This window comes from Anarrhichthys ocellatus, unplaced genomic scaffold (assembly GCF_004355925.1).
Source record: "Anarrhichthys ocellatus isolate YVR2014 unplaced genomic scaffold, GSC_Weel_1.0 scaffold13, whole genome shotgun sequence".
Lineage (NCBI taxonomy): Eukaryota > Metazoa > Chordata > Actinopteri > Perciformes > Anarhichadidae > Anarrhichthys > Anarrhichthys ocellatus.
In genome coordinates, this window is record NW_022280043.1 from 4,810,339 (window position 1) to 4,838,011 (window position 27,673).

At 44.7% G+C, this 27,673-nt stretch overlaps 2 protein-coding genes across 3 annotated transcripts in view; both read right to left on the reverse strand.

Annotated features, from left to right (window-relative positions):
• prpf31 (PRP31 pre-mRNA processing factor 31 homolog (yeast)) overlaps nt 1-4,609 on the reverse strand; it is a 5,438-nt gene extending 829 nt beyond the window's left edge. The window contains exons 1-11 of the mRNA XM_031852920.1: nt 4,439-4,609; nt 3,435-3,662; nt 3,291-3,351; nt 3,084-3,167; nt 2,885-2,982; nt 2,460-2,566; nt 2,176-2,345; nt 1,878-2,035; nt 1,679-1,768; nt 1,337-1,464; nt 1,012-1,084 (exon numbers count right to left, since the gene is read on the reverse strand). Coding sequence (XP_031708780.1) covers nt 1,012-1,084; nt 1,337-1,464; nt 1,679-1,768; nt 1,878-2,035; nt 2,176-2,345; nt 2,460-2,566; nt 2,885-2,982; nt 3,084-3,167; nt 3,291-3,351; nt 3,435-3,662 — 1,197 coding nt within the window. The 5' untranslated portion in view covers nt 4,439-4,609. The remainder of the gene's footprint in view (nt 1-1,011; nt 1,085-1,336; nt 1,465-1,678; nt 1,769-1,877; nt 2,036-2,175; nt 2,346-2,459; nt 2,567-2,884; nt 2,983-3,083; nt 3,168-3,290; nt 3,352-3,434; nt 3,663-4,438) is intronic.
• A 1,484-nt stretch (nt 4,610-6,093) lies between these two features.
• lmtk3 (lemur tyrosine kinase 3) overlaps nt 6,094-27,673 on the reverse strand; it is a 22,667-nt gene continuing 1,087 nt past the window's right edge. Inside the window, exons 2-16 of one of the 2 annotated variants that reach the window (XM_031852938.1) lie at nt 25,547-25,677; nt 25,001-25,148; nt 24,033-24,106; nt 23,693-23,811; nt 19,882-19,969; nt 18,962-19,110; nt 18,749-18,833; nt 18,427-18,548; nt 17,577-17,726; nt 11,142-17,469; nt 10,882-11,045; nt 10,114-10,247; nt 9,278-9,612; nt 9,104-9,188; nt 6,094-7,585 (exon numbers count right to left, since the gene is read on the reverse strand). In XM_031852938.1, coding sequence (XP_031708798.1) covers nt 7,452-7,585; nt 9,104-9,188; nt 9,278-9,612; nt 10,114-10,247; nt 10,882-11,045; nt 11,142-17,469; nt 17,577-17,726; nt 18,427-18,548; nt 18,749-18,833; nt 18,962-19,110; nt 19,882-19,969; nt 23,693-23,811; nt 24,033-24,106; nt 25,001-25,148; nt 25,547-25,677 — 8,246 coding nt within the window. In that variant the 3' untranslated portion in view covers nt 6,094-7,451. Of the gene's footprint in view, nt 7,586-9,103; nt 9,189-9,277; nt 9,613-10,113; nt 10,248-10,881; nt 11,046-11,141; nt 17,470-17,576; nt 17,727-18,426; nt 18,549-18,748; nt 18,834-18,961; nt 19,111-19,881; nt 19,970-23,692; nt 23,812-24,032; nt 24,107-25,000; nt 25,149-25,531; nt 25,678-27,673 lie in introns of both variants that reach the window. The other variant, XM_031852937.1, reaches the window with a different exon arrangement.

Below are 27,673 nucleotides of genomic sequence, written 5' to 3' on the forward strand. Positions count from 1 at the left end.
GGGGAGTCATAGGTCTTTTGCTGGGTCAACCAGGCTGACCCAGCCCTCCCTTTCACCAGCAACATGTTACAGCTCATTCTGGGGGATCCCGAGGCATTCCCAGGCCAGCTGGGAGATGTAATCTCTCCAGCGTGTTCTGGGTCTTCCCCGGCGTCTCTTCCCAGTTGGACGTGCCTGGAAAACCTCCAGTGGGAGGCGTCCAGGAGGCATCCTAATTAGATGCCCGAACCACCTCAGCTGACTCCTTTCGACGCGAAGGAGCAGCGGCTCGACTCCAAGCTTCCTCCTGATGACCGAGCTCCTTACCCTATCTCTAAGGCTGAGCCCGGCCACCCTACGGAGGAAGCTCATTTCGGCCGCTTGTAGCCGCGACCTTGTCCTTTCGGTCACGACCCAGAGTTCGTGACCATAGGTGAGGGTAGGAACGTAGACCGAGTGGTAAATTAAGAGCTTTGCCTTCCGGCTCAGCTCCCTCTTCACCAAGACGGTCCGGTGCAGCGCCTGCTTTACTGCTGCAGCCGCACCGATCCGCCTGTCGATCTCCCGCTCCATCTTACCCTCACTCGTGAACAAGACCCCGAGATACTTGAACTCCTTCGCTTGAGGTAGGCACTCCGTCCCCACCTGGAGGGAGCAATCCACCGGTTTCTGGCAGAGAACCATGGCCTCAGATTTGGAGGTGCTAACTCTCATCCCCGCCAGTTCACACTCGGCTGCAAACCGCCCCAGTGAATGCTGGAGGTCAAAAGTATAGCGCGTCGGGGGGGAAAAGTCATAGTATAGCGCGTCGGAGGAAAAAAGTCTGTAGTGACAGTAAAATACTTTGGAAAAAGTCATAAATAATTAATTGTATAGCATATAAGTAAAACACATTCCTTGAGTATTAGATTTGAAAGCCAAATAACTAATATTGATCACAGACAAGAGTATTGATATGCAACATATTATTGGCTAAAATAGAAGTAAAACTTGGATGATAAGAGTTGAGCGATATAAGAAATAAGTACTGACCTCTGCGAAGGTCATTCTGTTGGCATGTTTCCTGATCTCAGTCAGTCCGAGACGCTCCTTCATCTTTCGATACCTTCAGGAGAAATGATGAGCAGAGGAGTCGGTTATGCTGTATAAACATTTTTAGTTGATGGTGATATTCTTAACTTTGCAAGTTGTGTGAGGGTATTCTTGCTCCGTGCGCTTCATTTTGTTTCTCAGTGTTCCGATGTTGCAGAATGTTTGACTTGAAATAAAAGCTGCATTAATCAATTAATTTGTACTTCAAGCATTGCACAACACTTTTCTCTAAATCGGTGGCCTGTTCAGCCGACAGGACGTGTACCTCCGTCCTCCTCTCTTCTTCCTCTGTCCATCCAGAGGGGCTGGCAGCGGCTTGACCTGCTTCACTGGCGGAGGCTCCTGCCATTTATCAAACTTCCTCTCGATTTCTTCTTTTAGATCGTAGCCAACCTGCAAAACAAAACATTTGTTTTCTTTAATATAACTTTATTCAAAAGCTAAATGTTAAACTGTTAATTTCTTGACAGTGTCAGAGAGGTGTAATCACAACTATATAGCAATGGTTGAGGCTAGTTATATGTAAAAGAGGGCACGAAAATATTAGAGAATTTAGCTTGTTTGTACATTTAGCAATAATGTGTATGTGCTCCATTTGGACAGTCACCTTGCCAACTGCACACTCATGGAAACTGTCCACTCGGGCAGCCAGAGTGCATTTTGCAGACACCAGACGAGCTGCCTTCCTCCTGAGGTCCTGAAGACACAAAACAGAAGACGAGCATGAGCTACACGGCCCCCGTTCTGATTCAAACGTACACAAAAAGAGAAGACTGCAATATGTTTATGTTGATATATTTACTGACGGGTGGTAGTGACTGCACAACATCACAGTGGTAGATGTAGCCGGTGTGGGGCAGCAGGGAGGTGCTGCTGAAGCCAGACAGCGTTCTCCTCTGAGCTCCCAGCAGCATCAGGTTACAGGCGGGCATCTTGGAGAGGTTAGTGAGGCCACCAGCGATACCTGCAGCGGAGGGGAAACCAGAGAAAGAACGTGAGCGGGATAACAAAGAAATAATTTATTCGAGACAGATAACGGCTGTAATGTAATATCAAAGATTCTAAACAATTTCAGTCTAAAACTGATCTTTTTCCAGCTCTCACCCATGATCTTGGCAGCCGTTGACGCTCCAACAATGATGGACAGATTTGGGGCAATGAATGACATCTTGGACTCTACATATTCATATATCCTGTGTTTGGACTGGTTCAGCTCCAGAGCCATGTCACATGCCTCCTCCAGTTGCTTCAGTTCATCCTCACTCAGCAGTGTCCTAAAACCATGAAAACACACAAAGTCAACCTAATGATAAGCATTGAAATGGTGCCGGTGACGCTCAGACGTCTCGTGGATGGGACCGATGAACCCCAGATGTCTGTGGACTCACCCCTGTGTTGTCGAGGCTGTGACACTGACAACCATAATAGTGGCGTTGGTGAGGATTTGCTGCAGAGTTTCATTGGTCTTGCATTTCTCCAGATTGTTCCCCAGTTCCTGAGCAGGAAGCACAAACAGAGAATATGAGACGCTGAAACCACATTTGAGATAATAGACTAGGTCTGCCTTTTTAGTTATTATATACATTTTCTTTAACCCATTAAGTGTAATTTCTTCAACACTACACACTTGTGATGACACAAACCCTTGCAGATGTGTAACCATACATTCAATTATAACTACAAAGTGTCCTCTGTCCAATAAAAAGATACAAATAATCTAAAGTACAGCAAAAGCAACTCTGGTCATCGTACTTTTATTTTGAAAAGGGGATGTTTGGTATAAAAGCATAATAAACATTTAGACTCATCTCACTTTGACTGTGCGGATGTAATCCAGAGAATCCGGGACCAAAGACTCAAGCTCTGGGAACCTCTTTGAGTACTTGTCCCGAGTAAACTTGTGAATGATACCTGAAACAGAGGTTAAAGAAAGTTGTTATCTGGAGCAGAACAACATTAAACCCTTTATATTTTGAGTTTTAAAATCAACCAAGCTTGAACGCCCAACTCACTGAGCTCGTTGTCGATCTCCACTGTGAGGTTATTGGCTACGACAATCAGTCTGTATTCTGGGTCAGACTCGAATGGACCTGAGACTAAAAGAAAACAAAAAACAACAAAATCATACCAACGTTATTGAGATTCTTGGTTTATATTCAAGTGTGATTAAATGCTGTGAGGAACAAATACAACAGACCACTTAAACAGGTCACACTCACCCTCTGAGTTCTTGCGCTGCTTTCCACTATACATTGTAATTTTGTCCATAATCTCTGAAAACTGTAGACAAAAATTACAATTATGTGGGGAAAGACCAAAACAGAAGATCTGCTTGATGAGCGCTCTCATATGATACAACTCACCTGTTTGCCATTGCGGAGCTTGGCGATGGACGCAACACTCTCAGCTTTGCTGTAGTCCACCTCCATCTCCTCTGGGATGTCTTCTAGTCCTCCATCTGTCCTTCCCTGTGTTACTTCTACATCACTTTCCCCCCCTTCCTCCTCCTCCTCCTCCAGAGGATACAAGCCATCATCCCCCTCATCTGCGGCCTCCTCCAAATCTGCCAGGAGCTCATCCGCCAGAGACATCTGCAACCAGCAGCAGAGAGTGTGAGGACATTTAAGGAGGACAAAATGAATCCGATAGACCCCCAGAGTGTTGAGCGTTACTGGTTGTATCACAGTTTTAATCTTTCTAATATAACATCTACAACAAGACTGAATGGCGTCTGAAATTTCCAAAAAAAAAAAAAAGCAAAGCGATTAAATCCAAATGTTCTCTTTCCGTTCTGATTTTAAGTAATATTGTTTTGTTATAGCTGAAGGAAATGAAAAGTTATTCACAGCACTGATCCGTTATAAGATAACTTAAATGACATTTCATAAAAGCAGTAAAGCAACATAAACCATTAGTTTTTCGAAATAATTTTGAAAAACTAACAACTAAAGCCACGACCTCACAACTAAGCTACACATTGCTTAATTTTAAGGGTTAACAAGCAAAACATATGGGACTTCGCTGTTTGACTGGGAGCAGCATCATAACTGCTAGTTTCTCCTTAACGTTACTTGGTTTAATTATAGTCTGGGCCTTCACAAAACAATACAAGCAATCCAAGACAACGCGTTGTGCTCTTGCTATTTGTGTTTGTTCGCCATTTTACCCCACGCTGGTAACTGAATTAGCAGGCAAATACGAATCAATCATGCGACTAATCGTAGTTATAACTAATTACAAAATATTCAAATGAGATTTATTGTGAGCAAAACATGTGTGACTGGGGATGTTTTAGCTAACGTTAGCTACCGTTGGCTACACGCAGTCGGTCATGTGACTAAACACTTTATAAGAAACACAAACTTACCTTTAGGCTTCACACTCTGGTTGCCCAAAGAGCCTAAATTAAAAACGCCCTCAGATGGCTCCAAGAGCTTCTTCGGTTTTAAGGTAAAAACGACTTCTTCAAGCGATGTTTTCCTCGTCTGGCTGTGGCGTACGGTTAAATCGTTTGACGCAGAATATATACGTAGAAACCTTCGAACTGCTTTATGGGAAATGAAGTCAATACACTTATCCGCCTTCTTATTCTTCTTTTGCTTTTAATGGTGGTTGGCCAACAGCTTCCGGGTGCATTACCGCCACTCACTGATCTGGAGTGTGGACTCAGGACCTACCCTTTCTCTAATCCGACAACTAAACAAAGAAAAGAAAATAATTAACCAAACTAAAGGAAACGAATGAAAGAAAAAGTCTTAAATTCTCTTCATTAGTCTTGTGGACACTAAATACTCGAGAAGAAGTTTCCACCATTTGTCAATATAACTTTTTTTTTGTACAATACTGATATTTTCTCTCTTATTCCACTTTTAAAAACGTCTCTCGCTGAATCGTACTTCTGAAAGAACAATAAAACATGGTCCACAGTTTCTTCTTCTTCACAAAACTCCAACTTTCCATTAGTCTGCTTTAAAATAACATAGAGGGAACTGTTAAGACCACGCTTCTTCTCCTATTCCCCTCCACCTCCAAACGCATTTATTGTTGTTCATTGTTTGTTTGTTTTCGGCTACTGGTATCCTTTAAATTGCATTACTGCCTCCTAATGGATTTAATCTTCCACTGTTATCTTATGTTCTTTCAGCCTTGTCCATAGTCCGGTTGTTTTCAGAAACATAAACACCCATTTTCTCCCCTCCACCATGTCCCGTCTTTACCCAGATCTCTCCTCTGTAGTCCTACAACCACAAACCTTCTTTAGTCTTTATATTTCCTGCATGAAACCAGGACGTGTTCTTCTGTCGTTTCTTGACACTGATTACAATGACTATATTTTCCTCTGACATTAAGTCTACTGCGGCCTCTTTACCTCTGTAAGTAGATCCTGGAGTGGATGTCTGTAAAAAGCTGCATGTAATCACTGTCATGAGTCTGTCATTATAACTGTAATATTCCTGAAATAGATCTGCTGATTTATTTCTGTGCTTAATATTCAGTAGCTCCATATCCACACAAGCATTTTGCAGCATTCAATCCGGTCTCACAGGTTGACATTAGACAAAACTCTATTTCATTAACTTTCATTTGTTCTGCTATATCGCTGCCTACCCATCCAAAACATGTTTTTGTACTTTCCCCCTCGACCAACAGGCCCCAAAGAACCTCTTAGATGGATGACATGTTTGTGACCCCTTAGATTTATCCAGTTATTGGCCATCAGCTGTTTCCTGCAGAGCTACAGCGCCGCTTCTCCCGCTCAACTTGAGGAACACTGGTGCCATTTTCACTGACCCCTAAGCAAACCCTCAGAGCACCAGCCTGAATAACATCCAGGTCTGACAGCACACATTTAGCCGCTGAACCATACACCACAGCCATAACCAAATCTTGCAGAGATTAGCGATGCATAAAGATATTTCAATGACGTTCACTCCCCAACCCAGACAGCTAGCAGTCAATAAGCTGCACAAACAGGTGTTTCAGCAGGAGATACACAAGTCTTCTGAGTTATAAATAGAGCGCTTTACAATTACAAAACAAAACGATTTATTTTCATGAAACAGTTCAATAAGAGGTTCACATTTTGTAGTTTTTATTTCCCCTTGTTTATACATTACCCCTTGAAAACCGTTCTTTAAACAATACAGGTTTTAAACCAACATTTAAACAGACTAAACAAATGGACTAGTTGGACCTCGACTGCAGGATGAACTGTTATTAGTAGAAAATGGGGTAAATTAACAGATACACAAACAAATGGAGTTATTTACTGTTGAAAGGCTTTGATTTTTCATGCTAAGCTACATTAACGGTCTTTAAACAAGGTAAAATAATGACAAGACAGCTAAAAATTCCTAGACATTGGAAAATAATGACACTTTACAGGACATAGTTCGATACAGATCGGCATATATTAACAAGTCAAATTATACAAAATACCTTTTTAGCAATTAACACGTTTGGGAAAATATTTTCATTTATTTGTTATGAAGATCTTAGCGAAGGTATAACCTAGATGCATTCAGTCCCAAAGAAATTATAGCTAAGCTAATATATGTTAATTGCAGAAAGCAAATAAATAAACAGATTAATAAATAAATAAATAAAATATTGCATAAAAACTGGCTTTACATAAATAATTTAAACAATATAATAAATATCTATAATTTAAATTAATAACATAAGAGAAATCTTTTTAGAACTAAAAGTATAAAGAAGCATAGCTTGTTTCATTTTTCGTGCAGTCTAAGGATACATCTAAAAGTAAACAGCTCTAAAATGATATTGGATTCACTTGTATTATGACATTTGTACAAATGCAAATGAGTATTCTCAAATACAGGTCAAGCGATTTCTGTTTCAAACAGCTGCCGACAAGAACAACTGACTGACTGCAATGAAAAACTTCTTTAATAAAGAGAGGACTGGAATCCAAGTGTTTACATAGACAGATGAATGACCAAAGAAAGTGCATTCGCCGCACATCTGGGGAACAATACAACAGAATGAAGAAGAAAAAGAGAAGGTAAGCTGGTACACAGCAAGACTCCCACTGCATAGCTGTCGAATCTGTTTCCGATTTTACAAAGCTCCGGGCTCCTCTTCTCCTAGCATATGCTGCCTTTTCCAAAGACTTTTGTAGCTGAAGGCTGTGAATAAACTCTGTAAATAGTGGCAGGCATGAGCACAACAACCCCTGTCATACAAAATCCTGTCGCTGGTAAAACCTGGAATGTGTCCAGCTTTTAGAACGGGAGTCTCATTCTTTAAGATGCCTCTTCAATAAAAAAATAGCCTCTGGGTGAATGGCTGGTTGTTGTGGTTAATTCACTGGCCAGTCCAAGAGGGTTCAGCTCTAAAGGTTCCCACGACATGAAACATCACGCCGAGTGGGGGTCGTTGGCAGGGCTGACAGTGAAGCGCGATGATGTCACTGTTTTGGCCCCCACGGGCGACCTCGGTTTGATTGATAAATCCTCTTTCCTTTTTGAATCTTTGCTCTTGATGTTTGACCCTGGTGGAAAGGAAAAAACAAAATCAAGCACTATGTGAACCCCCAGTCAGCTTCATTTCATTACAACTCAGTTAAAATAGGGAAAGTCCTGATTGGGTTTGTTTTGCTCCAGATCCTCATCAGAATATTAATCATTATTATTATGTTTGATTATTATTTTCATTCTCTTTGCCAAACAGATCCAATATTGTTTGACTATTGTTTTTTTACCATCAGATTGCAGCTGCACAGCATAAAATTAGAAAAGTTATTTAAACCAGAATCAAATCTCCAGTTTAAACTAAATAGCCACGTTCTGCCTTCATCATTTCAAGTGTTGATTGTAAAAATAAATGTTATTTTGGGGGACCTTTTACATGTCTCTGCCCCAGGGCCTGTTGTCTCATAATCCATCATGACTGGGACACATGGGGGCACCCAGGTCACATGGTAAAGCGGGCCCCCCATGTACCAGTTCTTAGCACAGCGGCCCAGGTTGGAATCAAACCTGTGGTCCTTTGCTGCATGTTGTCCCCCTCTCACTCCCCCCCACCCCCCAGTCTATCTAGCCTATCTGTCGAATAAATGACTGCGGCACGTTTCTTCAAAACAAACAGAGTGAGATATTATCATTTGCACCAAACCAATGACAAGTCAGAAAATGAACTAATGTTTTATATCTATTAATATAATCATACTGAAGCGATGCAGTTTTTAGTTAAAAATAACTCAAAGGGACAGATCCTCTTCTTTCAAGGCTTTGAAGTGTCAACTCTTAAGGCTACGAAAGATCATGAAAGCATCTAATTTTGGAGTTTTTGCATTTCTGTATGTGTGCACACAGCCCTAACTTTCATTATTCTTTGAAATGAGGTAATCAGCGTCCAAAATGGAGAGAGCAAAGTCAAGAGAGCAAATGAAAATGTGTTGGGAAACACAGCTTAGGCTTGCACTGTTGAGTGCAGGATTTATGTCGCTGCTCAGTTTTACAGTCACAGTGTCGAGGGGGATAATTATAGAAGATTAATTTTGGCTGCATGTTTGGAGAAGAGATTGTTGAACAGAGGTTTTTCCATTTCGGTGGGTGGGGATGAGTTAGTGGCTGTCAGATTGTATTTTGTCCTTCTCCGGCTCAAGGTGGGGACTGAGTGATAACACGTATAAAAAGAAACATATGTCAGACTTATGCACATTATCTGTAGTCTGATAAGAGGAGTCTACAGCATGCTAGCGGTTCTGTGATGCTGCTCTCAGGCCCAGCAGTGTATTGAGCTAAATGCTAACATTGGCATGCTAAAAGGCGCACACTGCTAATCTGCTGAGGAATAATGTTTACCATGCTCCCGATCTTGGTTTAGCATGTGAGCATGCTCCAAAGTCAGGAGGATTTGTCCTCTGGGGACCATGACTTCCTGTACAATATTTAATGGTAAAAATGGTGGATGATTGACCGACAGTGCCATAAAAATGTCACCTCCTCATTCTGCGTCTCATCATGAAAGTGAGATGGTTGGATGTTTAAAATGTTTATGATCTTACCACGCAAATCTAGCTTGGTGCTTTTGATGGACACTGGGGCTGGACTTGTGGGCGCCGAACTGCTCAACTCATTGGTCGGAGTTTCCTGTTGTAATGAAGAAGTACAGTCAGGCCTCCTTTTATGATATTAAAAAAAGTCTCCTATGAATCAATCATTGAAAAAACGGGAGATACCTGATCAAAAAGATAAATCGTGACATCATCAAAAAAGGACACATTTCTTCCTCTGTCCCTCTCTCTGTCCATCGGCTCTTTGGGTGATTTCAGCAGACTCCTCAGCCCGACACGTTTGTCCACATCTGTTTCTGTGACAACAATCATCCTCTGGGAGCTTTCGTCCTCCTGCTCATCCTCCTCCTCCTCGTCAGCGTCGCTTCCTGAGGGCAAACATCTCCGTCTTCCGATCCGATTTCCAATCGCACCGTCCCCAAAACCTCCTTTACCAGTGGGGGTGAGGGGAAGAGTCAGAGCGAGAGGAGGGAGGGTGAGAGAGAGACGAGCTAGTTTTGCTGTGAAAATGAGAATAGAGAAGAGATGTTAGATATGAGAGGTACCTGACCAGAGTGTTCACCTCTTCCCAGTCAGAAAACTCTTTAAAGATTTGGATAAAAGTTTGCAGACCCTCTACAGGAAGACCAGTTTTCATTTTTTCTTAAGATTGAAGATATTATCTTAATTATGGACTCGAGTTTTTAATTTTAGTTTTCTTTGTTTTCCTGGTCCTAAAACAAACAAACAAATAAAAACACAATACAAAATAGATAAATCTTTTTCCAATCTCTCTTCACTGTATGTCAATAAAACTCTTTTGCTGCAGTCTGTTTCCCCTTCGAATAGCGTTTCCCACCATGCTGCCATCCATAACTTGGGTAAGGCCTTAACTCACCATAAACTAGTGTGTGGCTAGGCATGGCGGAACAAACTTTGACACAAAATCAAGTAAAAAAGTAAAAGATTGTATTCAATGATCTCAGTCATGCTTATGAGCAATAAGTGCAACATGAAGGTACCTTTCATTGCCTGGTTTGCAGTCGGCTGAGGGGTTGGGACCTCAGGTTGTTCAATCACAGTGAGCGGCTCAGCTTCAGTTTCATCAGATTCGGTGTGGGGTTGAATGCTGGAGGAACTTTCATGCTTCTCTTGGCTTCAACAACAACAAAACAATTAATTAAAACATGAATATTAAAAGGCAGATCACCAAAATATTATATATAAATAACCCTTGTGGTATCTCGCCATGCAGATTTTTTATGTGTCCATGTTTTGTATTATTCATCTCTTTTTCATTTCATTGTTGTGCTCACAGCTTTGAAAATTACATTTAAATAGTACTGTATGTAGTATCCCCGTTAGTTTAATCCACAGATGTCGCTGTCAAAAGTTTCCAATGGAACTACTTTCTACAAAAAATAAAGAGTCCCTCTGAAAATATGTCGCAATGTGATCTTTCAGAGTATCCAAAGTAACAGGGACACTGCATGTAAAGAGAGATGTGGATTTTGCAAATGAAAATCCATTCATCCCCACCATAAAGGCAAACAAATATCTCAAAAGTTGGGCAAATAAAACCCAAAATATCTGTATGGCTGCTACTACTGAGCCCATGAGGTCACTAATGAGGATCATTTTTGTGAATAAAAGAAACGTTTCAGGACTTTGAGGCCTCTATTAAATACCACTAGTGGAAAGTAAGAAAATATGTGCTGATGTTTTTTATAATTTGTGTGAATTGACCATTTAACATAAACTCAGATTTCCAAGTTCAGACTTCTTCATACCTTTCATCCTCTTGTTGTTCTAAGACAGTGACCAGCTCACTGCTGCTCTCTGTGATTTGTTCCCCCCAGGGCCGGAGCGTCACTGTGTCTTTAACAGTCGAGCCCCAGAGCACATTTGTTTTCACATTTTCACTGAGGGAAAACTGCAGCCTCTCCTCACACACCTGAAGCAGCAGAACAAAACAATACAGATTGAATAAATTCAGTAGGTAATATAAGGAGCACCTTTACAACAAACAAAACACAAAAAACATGCTCACCTGCATCATGAGGCCATTCTTTGTTGTCATCTTAGAGAGAGAGCCCGTATCTTTGACATCAGGGGTTTGGCCTGATGATCTCTGTCCGTCATTCTTCTCCTCTTCAGAGTCCAAGATCAGCTGGGGTGCAGATTCGGCTAGTTTGTCAGATTTATCAGAGATCCGAGCCTCCTTCAAATCCACCCTGCTCCCCTCAGGAGTCGAGGTGCAACATGTCTCTTCAGCTGTATCGCTATCACCAACACTGCTGCCCTTCTGCTCAGGTGTTTTCTTCAAAGACTCCAGGAGCTCTAGGTTCCCCAGAAAAAGATCGCCCAGAGAGTCCTCCTCGTCCTCAGATATGCAACACAGTTGTTCCAGTTTTTCGAAATCCTCCAGCGGCTCCTCATCCAAATTTTTCCACTCAGAAATCAGTAATTCTGGGAGATTGTTGAGGGGAACTTGGGGCGAAGATGGGGAGGCAGATGATGTTTTCTGGAAGAAATTATTATGTTCATCCTGTTTTTCTATATTGGATGCAAGGTCGCTCTCATCGGCCGAGGTTATGTGCACAGAGGGAAGGTTCAGATTGGCTGAGATCCCTTTAATTTGAGTTGTAGCAGGTGGTAATTCTTGCAGAGGTGGCTCTGAGACATCTGCGTTGTGAGTTGGGGAAATATACGACTCTGTCTCAGTGCTAGCAATAAAGTCTTCTAGATTAATGTGACTAATAAACTCCTCTGCCTCTATAACAGATGGTGGAGGACTAGGAAAAGAGTCGTCTAAACTCTCCAATTTATCATCTTGCACATCAAGGTCTATGCTTGGTGGAGGACTAGGAAAATCTACTGAGCTGAAATTGTCTACCTGTGGATACGACTGATCCATCTCCTCCTGCACATCAAGGTCACTTGGACAATCATTGGGTGGAGGCGGCATGTCTCTGTAATCCTCTTCTTCGTTCATAATGCTTACGCTCTCTTCTATATATTCCCTAGCAATCCATGGTCTCATTTCAGCCTCTAAATCTGCGCCTGATTCAACATTTTCCAGGTCTGAAAAGTTCTCATGAGGAGCTTCGGTGATGCAAATAGTTATATTTGAGCTGTCCAAAGTGTGACTGAAGCAGTTCTCTGAATTAGAGCCTGTTTCTTTGTCAACATGCTCAGCTGATGTCTGTCCCTCTTTTTGGATCGTGCAGAGGTGATTCTGAGGACATCTGTTAAAATTTCGATTTTCCTCTGTTTCTGTGGAGTCTAGCAGACCTTCCCTGTCCTGGACTGTGTCTGTGCATGACAAAATCTGCCTCTCTCCTTTCTCCAAGGACTCCTGCTCTGGAATTTCTATATTCTCTACTTCCATATCTGGGGATGCTTTTTCTAGGTCTTTGTTAAAATGGCCAATTTCTTCTATGTTCTCAATATTTTCCTCCTGTTGTACATCTAACACTTGGACAGCCTGTTGGTCATTATCGCCTGCAGAGTCCCATGTTTCCTTAATGGCAAGTTTACCAGCAATTCCTTGTGATTCATCATTCCAGGTTTCTTCGCAGCCCTCCAAGATGGCAGGGTGCGGTTCGCGTCCTGCAAGTTCGTCGTTTTCTTCAGTCTCCCAAAACTCCTGACCCACAACGAGCCTCTCCCCCACCTCCCAGGCCTTATTACTGAACCCAGAGAAAAATTCTGATCTCAGTTCAATGTCTTGGCATCTCCTCTCTGGAGAGGCCCACTGGTCATTTTCATCAGGCCACAAACGTAAGTCTGTTGACTGTGAAAAACGATGGCAGTCAAACTCTCCCCTAACAACACCAGATCCTGTTTTTTCTTCATCCTCCTCCAGGGCGCTCCATAACTCTTTCGTCTTCACATCCAGGCCCTCGCAGGAGTCTTTATCTGCATTGTTAGCACAGTCCATCCGACTGACTGCTCCTCTCAAGGGCGACTTTTCCTTCATGGCATTACTCAGCTCTGCGGCAGCCAGCTGTTTCTCCGTCTCCGTAGTGACCTTCTTGTGCTCGCTTCCATCTGAGCAGCGCAGGTTTCTCAGGCCCAGCTCGTTGTGGTCTTGACCAGGCCTCTCTTCATGTCCCTCAGGCTCTTCAACACCCTCCTCAGCCCAAGAAGGACATGTCGGGCCACTCACTTTATCACAGACAGACTTCCCAACCTCACTTGGCTCGACTACTGACGGGGTGTCATCGCTGAGTGTGGCCTCGCTGGTTTGAATTCCGTAAAGTTTAGATAATCTCGACTCTCTGTTGTCAACCTGGGATGGTGTTACATATTCAACAGTGTCATTTCCACATGTGAGGGAGTTCAGTGCAGAGAGATCAATATCCGTTTCTGTAACACTTGTGTATTCTTTATTGCTGGGGCTCAACACACAATCATTTGACCGGCTGCCAGATACAGACTCGATCAAAATATTTGTCTCAGCCAGGCTCTTGGAATGTAGATTTAAATCGTTGTCTGCAGAGCCCTGGTATTTGCAATCTGTTATCTGAGAGATGACGCCTTCTCTGAAGTGGTTGTCAATCGGATACCCACCGCTGTGTGGGAGTCCTTTCAGTGGCTCGTCGTTTAATTTTGAGAACAACTCATCAATTAAGTCAACGCAGTCCTTGGCCTGCGGATCATCACACAGCAGTGTTGACGTTTTGCTTTCGTTTTGGAAAATGCCAGAATCGTCTCTCTGTGCTGACTCTAGCCCTTTGTTTAGAATATCTTTGTCATCACCTAAATTAGAGACAGCATTTCCTGTAGCATGTTGATATGGAGTCCTCGTTTCCTCACACAGTTCAATGGTTTCTCCAATTTCACATTTGTTATGTGACAGCTGTATGATTTTTCTTAAGGGGCTCTTTTCTCCCATCTCTCCCTCCTCCTCAGTTTTTTCCTCTATCCCTGTCAGTGTTCCCCGATCGCCCCCTCGACTGCTGCCCGGCCTGGAGGCAAAAAGTCCATCACTGCTCCTCCTGCTCACCCCCTCCCCCTCCAATTCACTGTCTGAGAAATAGGCAGAGTCTCGATGTGGTGTTTCATTTCCTAGAGCTCGCCACCCGCCTCCTCCAACTCCTCCTTCACCGCTCGTCCATGAGTCACTAGGTGTGAGACAGTCGGCTGAGTTGGAAGTCATGGGTGACAGGCCCGAGTCGGTTGGGGTGATGAGTGAGACATCAGAGGATGGGTCCCAGTCGGGAGTGGTTGGAGTGGCAGCAGGAGTGGGTGCCTTTTCGGCAGTGTGACAGTGTTTTTCTTGCCCAGTGTCATTGTGTTGTAAATTCTCTCTTTTCGTCTCATTATTTTGAGAACCCAAATCTTCTCCAGAATTCTTCAAATCAGCTGCTCTGATGTGTTCAGAGTCCACTGCAAAACCTTTATCAGTTTGGTACTTTCCTTTATCAGGATCATATGACGTGGTATCGGTCTTTCCAGGTGTTTGACCTCTCTCGGCGCTGCTGCCCTGTAGGTCTTCTTTCATTAACTCACCATTCCCTATAACAGCAGTGATTTGAGTATCTGTTTCATTTGTAACTAGCGATTTGTTCGCGTTGGAGTCTTTAACACTCTGAGTGGACTCAGAAGGAGAGTGCTCTAAGTGAGCTGTTTGCTCTCCTCTGGCAGGTAAGGCAGGGCCATCTGAACTCTCCTCCTCTTCTTTCCGACATGCAAGTGTTTGGTTGTGCAGAAGACCATTTTTGGGCATGATTTCTGAAAACACAAACTCATCCGATTGGCAGTTTTCAGCATTGCTTCCTTCGCTGTCCAGTTGAACAAGTTGTTTATTTGATCCTATATGAAGGACTGGGATCTCAGGTTTCATAGAAACCTTTATCTCACTCTTTTTAGCACGCTTGGTCACTTGTGCGTATATGGCCTCAGTTGGTGTTTCATCTTTGCCTTTGTTGGATGCTCGTAAGGAGCTCTCTGACTGAAATCTGATGGTCTGAGCGGAGCTTGGGTCAATGCATATGGACTCGTATTCCGGAGACAGTGGAGTAGGGGAGTAAGATGAGTCTGGTTCCATTCTGTTTGCAGCAGGGTTTTGTCTAGATATGATTTCAGTCAGAAAGGTCTCTGCTGATTGGATCTCCTTAAGGAACTCCTCCCTGGTCATTTCTGTTCTCTGTGGCTCCTTCTCAGTCTGCTGCAACTCAGAGTCCTGCTTCCCGATGGTGATCTCAGAGAGGAGAGAGCGGGATCTTCGTATACCCTTTGAATAGGCTTCCTCAGCCTCGGTGTATGAGGGAAGTCCTGGAGCACAGACATAGGGTCGCAATCTGGATCCTGAAGAATAGAGATATTTTACTGGATCAGTTTGTGATCCCCCCTCCAGATCCGTGTCCATCCTTCCTGTGTCAATCTCTGTGAGGAAAAGATCCCTCTGGAATGATTCTTTAGTGACTGTATCGTCCTCCGTAGCTCCTGTCCTGTTGCAATTCTCTGGCTCCCATGACTGTCCTGCTGACCCCAGCTCTGTGATCAGCGACTGGGAGCGGCGCATCCCTCTGTTGGGCAGCACAAAGTTCCCCCATCTCTCTCCATCTCTTTTCTCCTCATTCTGTCCCTCCCATGAAGCCTCTGACTTGGGCTCACTGGACTCTGTCACACTAGATATCTCTGTCAGAAACAGATGCATGGGGGATTTCTTGGCAGCAGCCACACGTTCTGCATGAAGTTCGGCATCTTCCCTCCAAATGGCAGGCAGGATGGTGTCGAGGCGTGACTGAGTCCTTTTCATTCCCCTGGAGAAGAGCTCGGCACAGGCTGGGTCTGCATCTTCAGATAGGCTGGAGTGAGTGACAGTAGGCCCACCACTGGGTCTCTCAGGGGACGTGAAGGGAGAGTCATCCTCATCTGAGTAGGTGGGACTGGATGAAGACTGTCCGTCCATCTGGGTGTTTGTGGGATGAGGACGGGGTAAATTGCGATAAATGGGACGCAATGGGTTTTCTCGGCGAACAGGAGAGTCAAAGTCTTTTGCACGAGAATGAGAAGTCTCCCTGGAGTTGTGCAATGATGCTAAGTGCCTGCTACCACCCTCTCTGTCAGACAAGTCACAGGATAATGGGTCTCTACTTGATCTCTGCATCTGCGGCCTACTGTATCTTGAATAAGTCTCTGCTGTATTGTAGCTGGGGCAGCTTCTTTGTGGTTTGGAGTGGGGAGGGAGGGGCGGGGGACACATTTGAGGAGGTTGGGGGTAAATTGGATGGCTTGATGGGGGAAGGGAGGGGGAGAGGGACGGGGATGGGGGTAGAGTCTGTCGGGACCGATGGAGCCCCAGGTGATCAAAGGTAGAAGGTGGACAGCTGCTCATGTGATGGGGGTCTGTTTCGATTTTTCCACTGATGGTGTAGTGAGGCAGTCCTCTATAACCAAGTGGGGGGGCGGGGAGGGGGCGCGAGTAAAGGTGGTTGGCTGACGACATGGACATAGAGCGAGGCTTGGGAGGAAGGACCGGGGCATGAGATTTTTTGTCTCCCTCACTTCCCCTTTTCTTGTCCTCTTCATCATCGTCTCCCAAATCAACTACTGAAAAGTCAGTCACTCTACTCGAAGTGTCTCTGAATTCAGCCACACCTGTGTTGGGCACCTGGAGGTGAATCTCGCTTGATCTGATGGTCTGGAGGCCTTTTCCACACTTATCAGAGGAACAGTAAGGGACCCGCTCTTTTCCCAGCATTCCACTGCGAATCTCCACCAGCTCCATGTCTCCCGGGCAGATCGAGTTAGAGCGGAAAGAGGACTGGGTCTTCCCTTTAAGAGTTGGTGACTTGTCCTGGGGAGTGTGCTCCTCTAATCTGATGTAGTACTCGCTGGCGAGGGAGGGGCTGCGGGCGCTTATCACTGGGACCACAGTGGGTGTGTCCAAAGACTGTCTGTGGTTATTGTTCACAGTGGGGATTGGCTGAGGAGGAGGCAGAGGTTTGTAGCCTCGTCTGGCATGAGCCTTTTCCCAGAAATACTCAAAGTTCAAACCTTTGCTGGTTTCAGTAACTGTCAGGATGTCATCCAGTTCAGACGAGGACGTGGTGATACAGTTCCCTACAGGGTCCAGTAGGGGGTAGGAGTTGTCTTCCCTGCCGTACTCTCTCTCTCTCCGCTCGTGTGCTGCAGTCTGGAAGGCAGGCGGACGGAGTAAGTCCCAGCGTCTTTCAAACGACTCCTCGCTCTCCCCTCTCCTTCCTCTACCCTCCTCATATTCCTCATCCTCTTCATCTTCTTCCCCGACACTCCCCCTCGCCATTCCTCGCTCAGCAGCCAGGAGGGAGGAGAGGAGGAGGAATATCTCTGCTACAGAGGGGCGTTGAGATGGAGGTAGCCAGCAGGACTGCATGATCTCATACCTGAGGACAGAGGAATTAAGTTTGGAGAGACAGAATTAGGGCATTTTCACTTTCCAACAATACAACCATAATTTCTGCAAAGCTCCACTTAGTTGATGAGTACTGACCAGTAGTCTGCATGGGAGAGTTTGAGTCTGGGCTGGGCCAGGGTGATCTGTCTCTCTCTAATGACGAAGGTCAACACCTCTTCGTCACTCAGGTGTCTGTGGGGCTGAGAGCCAAATTCAAAAAGCTCCCATATAACCACACCCAAGGACCTGGAGGAAAAATAAGATGTAGTGACAGACCTTATTATGTTATGCTTTTATAGCAACACATTGTTTTATACAGAGCTCAGACTTAAAAGCAAACACGACTTTTTTAAAGTAAAATATTTCTTCAATCTTAAGCTATCGTTTGTTCTGTGACAAGAAAAAGTACTCTTCCTTTAGTTAGGTGTTTTGTTGCCATAATGTTTTATTGTTGGTTTATTCAACAAAACACATTTAAGCGGAGTTGTAATATCTGAGGCTGAGGGTTCAGTCCAGCTTGTGCTCTTGTTCGTCCATCACTCACTCTGATATTACTTGGCCTGGCAATGGCACTAAACCCGCCGCTGACTGGTGGACTTCCAGACTCTGCTTCAGCAAAATTGAGGTCACACTGGTATTTAAAGGTAGGCTTATGTAAGTATTCATGGTTTGATTTGTTTAAGATAAACATTTGAAACATTTTACTTTCAATCTGCTTAAATCTAAGATTCAAAAGAGTAAGACATTTGACATTTTGGGCCAAATGAAAGCTCTAACTGAGACAACAAACTACTTCTGTATTTGACTGTATTAGATTTAACAGGTGTACCTAATGGCTACCAGACGTCAGATAGACAAGCATGATCGTAGAATTACCCACGTGAACTGGCCATAACCAGTCTGGCTTGCGCTGTATATCAACAGCAGTGACAGATCTAAAACATACCACACATTGCTGGTCTTGGTTTGGTCTGTAACAATGAGTGATCCTCTGTACTCCTCCAGCAGCTCAGGAGCAATCCAGCGCAGTGGGATCCATAGCTTGTCTGGAGTTAGGTAATAGTCCTCCTTCACAATGAAATACAACAAGAATGACTTTTATACTGAGGAAAAAATGTATTATCTCATCATTTACATGACAAAACATAGGCTTTACAGTTGCTAAAATTCAAAATATAGGATGAGAAAATCTGGTCGCATATATTTAAATATCTTAAACTTATGTTTGGGTTGATTTTTCAGAGAAATACAATCAAAGACCCACTTACCTTATAATGGTTGTGTGAAAGGCCATAGTCGCCTATCCTAACAGTGAGGTCTGAGGTCACCAGGCAGTTTCTTAAAGCCATATCACTGCAGAGAGTAGAACAAACCCTCCAACCATCAGCCACATTGAACAGAGACACACACTGTATCTATCTGAGAGATAAACAAATCTTGTTTAAAGAAGTGGGTTGTAATTATGTACAGTCGTGACTGACCTGTGGATGTAGCTGTTTTCATGGAGATGCAGCACACCAGAGGTGATCTCAAAAGCCATTCTCTGAAGAGTCAAGAGGTCCCGGGTCGGCAGGTCAGGGGTCATCCCATCTGACTTGCGCTGGGCTCTCAGATACCTCTTCAGGTCACCCTAGTTGTACATCACAATAATAACACAAGCAGTGAAATGCATGGAGACTTAAGTAGAAGATGAGTTAATGCCAGTTGGGCCATTAAGTGTGCCTGCCAAGTTTAGGAGTATTTTTATCTCCTAAAACAGAGATAAAACTTGCAGGCAACACGGTATAAGGGAATATCTGTGACCTCTGCAGTAAATATGTGCCTTTTTACACGTTTTTTATCACAGAGCCTCAAAAGCTGCATGGGAATTGGTCATGAGCTGGCAGCCTTTGAATTAGTCATTTATGCTTCAGGAAGGGCAAGGGAATAAAATGAGGACTATAAAAAAAGGATGGAAAATATACCACAAGGAAAGGACAATAGGAGACTTTATCAAATAGCAGTGAGGCCCCCATTGTTGTTTGGCATCTCTCGCTGTGTTGCTGTAATTGATCTGCTTGTGTCTCTGCTTTGCCTGAGAGCCATATGGCTTTCTTAATCAGTCAGTGATTAAGCCAGCAGAGGGAAAGAAAACAAACCGATTGTCCTGAAGCAAAGCAGATTTCAGTGACACTGGAACATCAATAATTCCAATAATTTATCTTTCCTGCAGCAAATAATATGCAGAACTAGTCACATAAAATTACATTGAAATAGGGATTAATTGAAGCAAAGTACTCATGAAAAATAACCTTAACTTTTAATGTGATTGAAAAACTGCAACAAAGGTGGAAAATAATAGTCCCCCCCCCATGTTCAATATCATTTTTGTCCCATATTTAAATGGGCACTTTGTACTCACCAGCTGACAGAACTCCATAACCAGGAGGAAGGGAATGCTCTCACTACATTGCCCAAAACACTGAAGAATGTTGGGATGTTTAAGGCTCCTGAAGGGAGAAAGACAAAACTAGATTGATGAGCAGATAGATCACAGGACAGACAGACAGACAGACAGATAAATAGATAGATAGATAGAAATAGAGTAGAGAGAGAGGTAAAGAAAAAGGAGAGGCACTTGTGTGTGTCACTGTAGCAAAGCTAAACTCATTTTGGTGTGTGTGTGTGTGTGTGTGTTAAAGAGAACAAGAAGGACAGCCATAATCCTATACACAGATTCTGAGTCAAACACACTAAAACGGCTGGGTCCGTGCTTAACTTCGAGAGTAAGTTTTATTACCATCTGCTTGCAGTTCCATAACCATAATCTAAGTACACAACTAAACATAACAACAATATGTTGATAGTATAAACAGGTACAATTCAAGCTAGTCCACAAAGCACATGTAGACTGGTTGGGCAAACTCCCAGAACCCCTCCAGTAGTCTTGCGAGTGTAAAGAGCTGGTCCACTGTTCCACGGCCGGGACGGAATCCGCACTGCTCCTCTTGAATCTGAGGTTTGACAAGCGGTCGGAGCCTCCTTTCCAGCACCCTGGCATAAGCCTTCCCCGGGAGGCTGAGTAGTGTGATACCCCGGTAATTCGAGCACACTCTCCGGTCCCCCTTTTTGAAGATGGGAACCACCACCCCGGTCTGCCATTCCATGGGCACTGATCCCGACCCCCATGCGACATTGAAGAGGCGTGTCATCCAGGACAGCCCAACCATGTCCAGCACCTTCAGCATCTCAGGGCGGATCTCATCCACCCCAGGCGCCTTGCCACCAAGGAGCTTTTTGACTACCTCAGCGACCTCTGCCAGGGATATGAGTGAGCCTCCTCCTGGGTCCTCAGGCGCTGCCTCCTCTGCAGAGGACATGTTGGTCGGGTTTAGGAGTTCCTCAAAGTGCTCTTTCCACCGCCCGACGATGTCCTCCGTCCGGGTTAGCAGTTCCCCCCCCCCCTGCTGAGAACAGCCTGGGGTAAGCCCTGCTTTCCCTTCCTGAGCCGTCGGATGGTTTGCCAGAACCTCCTTGAGGCCAACCGAAAGTCCTTCTCCATGGCCTCCCCGAACTCCTCCCATGCCCGAGTTTTAGCATTCGCGACCACCGCAGCTGCAGCCCTTCTGGCCTGCCGGTACCTGTCAGCTGCTTCAGGAGACCCCTGGGCCAACCAGGCCTTGAAGGTCTCCTTCTTCAGCTTGACGGCTTCCCTCACCTCCGGTGTCCACCACCGGGTTCTCGGGTTGCCGCCACGACAGGCACCGATGACCTTCCGGCCACAGCTCCTAGCGGCCGCGTCCACAATAGAGACTTTGAACATGGTCCACTCGGATTCCGTGTCCCCAACCTCCCTCGGGATGTGTGAGAAGTTCTTCCGGAGGTGGGAGTTAAAGACCTCCCGGACATGGTCCTCTGCCAGACGTTCCCAGTTCACCCTCACTACACGTTTGGGTTTGCCGGGTCTTTCCGACTGGTTCCCCTGCCATCTGATCCAACTCACCACCAGGTGGTGATCAGTTGACAGCTCTGCTCCTCTCTTCACCCGAGTGTCCAAGACATACGGCCGCAGATCAAATGATACGATTACAAAGTCGATCATTGATCTCCGGCCTAAGGTGTTCTGGTACCAGGTACACTTATGAGCCACCTTATGTTCGAACATGGTGTTCGTTATGGCCAAACCATGGCAAGCACAGAAGTCCAATAACGAAACACCATTCGGGTTCAGATCGGGCAAGCCGTTCCTCCCAATCACCCCCCGCCAGGTTTCTCCGTCATCGCCCACGTGAGCGTTGAAGTCCCCCAGGACAACTATGGAGTCGGTAGGCGGCGCCCTTTCCAGGACCCCTCCCACCGACTCCAAGAAGGCCGGATACTCTGAACTGCTGTTTGGTGCATAAGCACAAACCACAGTCAGAGCCTTGCTCCCCGCAACCCGTAGGCGCATGGAGGCGACCCTCTCGCTCTCCGGGGAGAACTCCAACACAGCGGCGCTCAGCCGGGGGCTTGTGAGTATCCCCACTCCCGCCCGGCGCCTCTCACCCTGGGCAACTCCGGAAAAGGACAAAGTCCAACCCCTCTCCAGGAGCTTGGTTCCAGAGCCAACGCTGTGTGTGGAGGTGAGTCCAACTATTTCTAGCTGGTATCGCTCCACCTCCTGCACCAGCTCCGGCTCTTTCCCCGCTAGCGAGGTGACGTTCCACGTCCCTAGAGCTAGTCTATGCCGCCGGCGATCGGCATGCCCGGGCCTCCCGCCCGACCCGCCGCCCGGTCTGCAGGCCGGTCGAGAAGGCTTTCGACCGGGTCCCTCGGGGGGTCTTGTGGGGGGTGCTGCGGGAGTATGGGGTGCCGGACCCACTACAACGGGCGATCCGGTCTCTGTACGACTGCAGTAGGAGCTGTGTCCGCATTCTCGGCAATAAGTCAGACACGTTCCCGGTGGGTGTTGGCCTCCGCCAGGGCTGCCCTTTGTCACCGGTCCTGTTCGTGATTTTCACGGACAGGATATCTAGGCGCAGCCTGGGGGCGGAGAACGTCAGTCTCGGGGGTCTCGGGATCGCTTCTCTGCTATTTGCAGATGATGTGGTCCTGTTAGCCTCCTCGGATCATGACCTCCAGCATTCACTGGGGCGGTTTGCAGCCGAGTGTGAAGCGGCGGGGATGAGAGTTAGCACCTCCAAATCTGAGGCCATGGTTCTCTGCCGGAAACCGGTGGATTGCTCCCTCCAGGTGGGGACGGAGTGCCTACCTCAAGCGAAGGAGTTCAAGTATCTCGGGGTCTTGTTCACGAGTGAGGGTAAGATGGAGCGGGAGATCGACAGACGGATCGGTGCAGCTGCAGCAGTAAAGCAGGCGCTGCACCGGACCGTCTTGGTGAAGAGGGAGCTGAGCCGGAAGGCAAAGCTCTCAATTTACCACTCGGTCTACGTTCCTACCCTCACCTATGGTCACGAACTCTGGGTCATGACCGAAAGGACAAGGTCGCGGCTACAAGCGGCCAAAATGAGTTTCCTCCGTAGGGTGGCCGGGCTCAGCCTTAGAGATAGGGTAAGGAGCTCGGTCATCAGGAGGGAGCTTGGAGTAGAGCCGCTACTCCTTCGCGTCGAAAGGAGTCAGCTGAGGTGGTTCGGGCATCTAATTAGGATGCCTCCTGGACGCCTCCCACTGGAGGTTTTCCAGGCACGTCCAACTGGGAAGAGACCCCGGGGAAGACCCAGAACACGCTGGAGAGATTACATCTCCCAGCTGGCCTGGGAACGCCTCGGGATCCCCCAGAATGAGCTGGAACATGTTGCCGGTGAGAGGGAGGTCTGGGTCGGCCTGCTTGACCTGCTGCCACCGCGACCCGACCCCGGATAAGCGGTGGAAAATGGATGGATGGATGGAATTCAAGCTAGACATATTGTTGCTCCTGTTATCAATGATTGAAGTGAATCAATGAGCAATAAAATGCCAATTTCATCATCTAAATACGCTCAGTTTATGCAAATACAGCCTCAATTGGTCTGGTATGACCAGCTTATGTTGCTAATGTTAGCTAATGTTAGATAGATTTTCCCAAAGAACGGACTTCATACAGTCATTTCAGTTACTCAAATGTCCTTTTCTACTTGTGCTACTTTTATGCTAAACTGACTATTATGAAATGTGGCCACAGTGGTTGTATTTAAGCAAAAGTTACATAGTCTTGCCACCAAAATGGCTACCCGAGTTTCAGCAGTTTCTCCCACCTGTACGGCTCAGACTCGGCCAAGAACTTCCTCTGCTCCAGAGGGCTGGCACTGACACGCAGCTCCTTCACCACGGCCTGAGAGGAGCTGCAGTCACACAGCACTTCAGCCAGGATCACCTAGGAGTGATCGATGGGCAATAACATGGAGGGGTGCCCAGCAGAAGCAGAACAGCAGTAAAAAATATATTTAATTTGAGTTAAGATTCCTTATCTGTTCAGAGTCCAGTATTTATTATAGCAGAGAAATATGACCCACATCAGAAATTGTCATTGATGTTAGAAAGAAAATTCAACATGAAATTACAGTGATGTCTGACTGTGAGAGGCGATCATCTTACCTTTCCGAACCAGCCATGTCCTATCTCCTGAAGATAGTTTAAAGTGTGTCTTTTGAACCACTGAGACTTGGAGTCTGTAAAAAAAAAGAGAAATAAATTAAGATCAGAGTTACTCAGACGTCTGCATTTAAAGTTGTTTTATGACTTTACATTTTACAACAAAAAAAATAAAAAAAGGGAAAATACATTATTTAATTACAGTGCTGCTCACAACCATAGCCATCATCAAGACATGAAAGATCCTCTCCAGACATTCCTTAAAACATATAAAAAAGACTATAACTAAACATTACTCAAAAAGAATTTGTCTGATATTGTTTTTCCACAAAAATCATATTTAATTACCTACTTAAAAATGATTAGAAATAATATATACTCCTTTGTTTTCATTGAAAAATCCAGAATCTATTCATCTGTAAATTTCAAAAGTTTAACTACTGGACACAAGATGGCTTCTAACTCACTGAAAAGTCCTTTTTATGTTTCCACATCACTTTTGTGTAAGCTGCATATTGAACCACGATTGGCTTCCAGACTGGTTGTGTCGTCGTTAAAAGAGACTTCTAGTGCACATACATTTCCCTGCACACTGAAGTAATAATAAGCGAAACGGGTTTGTGTGTAGAGGGGGACTTGAACGAATGACACAATAACAACTTCATCTGAGACAAAAGTTCAAAAGGTGTGTTGATGCCATCCCATGTCTGTGGCCAAATGTCCAACTTGACGTGCTCATACGGAGCACTGATGCAGAATTTTCTCAGATCAGAGTTTCCACTCCACTGAACTTCAGTGGGGAGTCCAGCGCTTACTGGTTGAACACTCAGTTTGAGACCTTAATGGATCCACATCAGTGACTCGGGCAACAGACCGTGAGGGAGTTCAGTGCAGGACAGTTCTTCAGCTTCCTTGAGGGGTTTGTGCTCACATGAGAGTCAGAGAGCAGGAGAGTTGTTTCAGGTTGTTACCTGTTCCATCCTGCTGGGCGGGGCAGTTGGACCTCTCTCGGATCGGCAAGGTGTAGACCTCAGGGAGGGAGGGACATGACGACAGGCTGTCCTCCTGGATGGGACTGGAGCCTCCAGAGCATTCCTCCCCGTCTGCATTGTCAAACTCCTGGTTGAGTCACAACAGCACAGAAAAATCACATCACTGGTATTATCGAAAATATGAAATAAGCGCTGTTAATAGTACGGTTGAATTTAGCAGTAACCAACAAGGACAGACAATGAGAGTGCAGCCACTCTGAACTAATGACACCATGTCTGCCAGCTCAACAACACTGCCAGGTCAAAAGATGGAGGCTAAGTCAAGATTAAATGGAGAGATGATTATTGACCACTTCTACTTCATTAAGTTGTAATTATTGAGTCCTGTTACAATTTCCATACTGAATCCACCTGCAGTTTATCAAGTCAAGCTTCAATAAAAGCCATACCAGCATGCACAAAAGGTGTGACAAAACAAAGGAAGCAGAGAGAGGTGAATAGATCTCTTACATGTTGAAGACTTACATTGAACCCCACTCCTCTCTTACAGCACAGGCAGGTCAGGAGCAGCAGGACAAAAGAGACGAGCCCAGAGCAAGAGATGAGGATGACGACGTAGGGTGGAGGAGAGAGGGATGCAGCTCTGGTCTGAGAAACTGAAGACAGAGAAGAAGAATACAAGGGAGGAAAGGGTTTAACACAGAAATGTAAGGGTACACACTGTTAGGTTTGAGTCAGTGAGAAGGACAAGAGAGACTTCACTGAATCAGAAAAGTGTAAAATGTTATTACACAGGTGTTTTGTTAAGAGGGAAACCATTGGAGCGTTTTCTTAGCAGCAGGTTTGGGGAAACAGTGGAGAACCCCAATGAACAGCTTGCATCAGGGATTTGGGGGGGAAGCAGGAAAAGAAACTAACTTGAAGATAAAAAACGATTGTCTGAATCATTAAAAGAAAGTAGAGACTTGAATTAAAATTTGAAACTGGGATAATATACCATTCCAGTTAGGAAAAAAGCACGGGGAAAGGGGAAATATTGGAAATGGCATTCCACTCAGGAAACACAGTTAAGAAGCAGGGGAGGGGTGGCTGGTTGTCATTTAGGTAAAAAGGAGCGCTAATTGGGAAGGGTTGGAAACTGGAAAAGAGTTACTCAAATCAGGAAGGTTTACTACTCAGGTGAGAGAGGGAGGAGTCGGGACATTTTGATTTTTGTACCTCAACGTAGTCGATTGTGGGAAGTGAACCATCTGTAGAAAAGAAAAGGGGCAGGGCAGGGTGGTTAAATACCCTTCAGGTATTTTCTTTAGGTTTCATTTAAATACTGCAGCCAAAAAACGTCAAACATTACATCACTTATGAAAGATGACAAGAGAGAGGAACAATGACACCTTGAAACAGTCAGAAGGTGACCAACTCGTGCTTAACACAGCGAAGGACTTATATATTAAATATAAACGTGAATATTCAAACCATAACTTAGCCTAACTTGTCTAAGTCAGTGTAAATATAGCAGCATCTCAGGCATTATATAACATAACATTCGCAAGGTATTTAGTAGGAAGTTAACTATGTGTACTCTCCAAACAAACCTTTAAAGCTGTGTTCACTGATATTAGAACACATACATTTTATAGTTGTCAACATTACAAAGAAACTAAACGATCACAAATAAATACAAGCATGTGAAATAATAAAAATGAATTGGGGAAATAATAACAATAACCCAGGGGGTTACATAAACAATGATATTGAAACCATACCTTGAAATGTATGACTTAGCTTATGTTTTGTAAGCCTGTGCTGTCTTAAAATATCCCAATTTCATTCTCTGTGTCCCTCATACAAATCCAAAAATACATTCATTCACAAGGTCATGATACTGTAAACACTGCATACATAAATTTCAAAGTATATTTAATAATTTACCAACTTAATAAATATTGTAAAAAGAGGATCAGCATGCTACTAAAGATATAACACATGAAGGGGTGTTTATGTTCTTTGCAAGATAAACACGTAGGCCTCATTTTGATTAACACTTTTTTTTCTTGTATTTCCAGTGTTTACAAAAAGTTACGACACAGATAGAAGAGGATGTCACTCGTTTCAGACATCCTGCGCAAAGGTACAGATGTGTTCAGCATATAAATCCACCTTCGTATCAAATTGTAGGCTGGTGAATGGTCCAATCTGTTGCTAATTAAAAGAAAATTGGTACTCTGCATTCCAAACAAATTGTAGATAATCAGTCCTGAGTTTTAGTCCGTGAAACAAAGAAATAAAGCTAATTGTTGGTCAAAATTCTTGATCAAACACCTGCCAAACAGGGGCTAAATATGAAAACTAAATGACCCTTTTGGCAATGCCTTCCTATAAATATGCACCACAAACATATAACCGGTGGCTTCAATCCTGATGAACAATTCCTGTGCAGTGCTATTCTTTCATCTTTCCCTAGACAGATGTCCAGACAGACACTGCATATAAATAGGCAACCTAACACAGGGCCCTTTCCACCAGCCCCGGTGCCAGCAGCTCTTATCAAAACAATACACCACAATACAATGACTGCACACATTACACAAACACAACATTCTGCCAGATCTTGGGGGGGGGGGGGGGGGGGTCGGTTGTTTTGTGAAAAGAGAA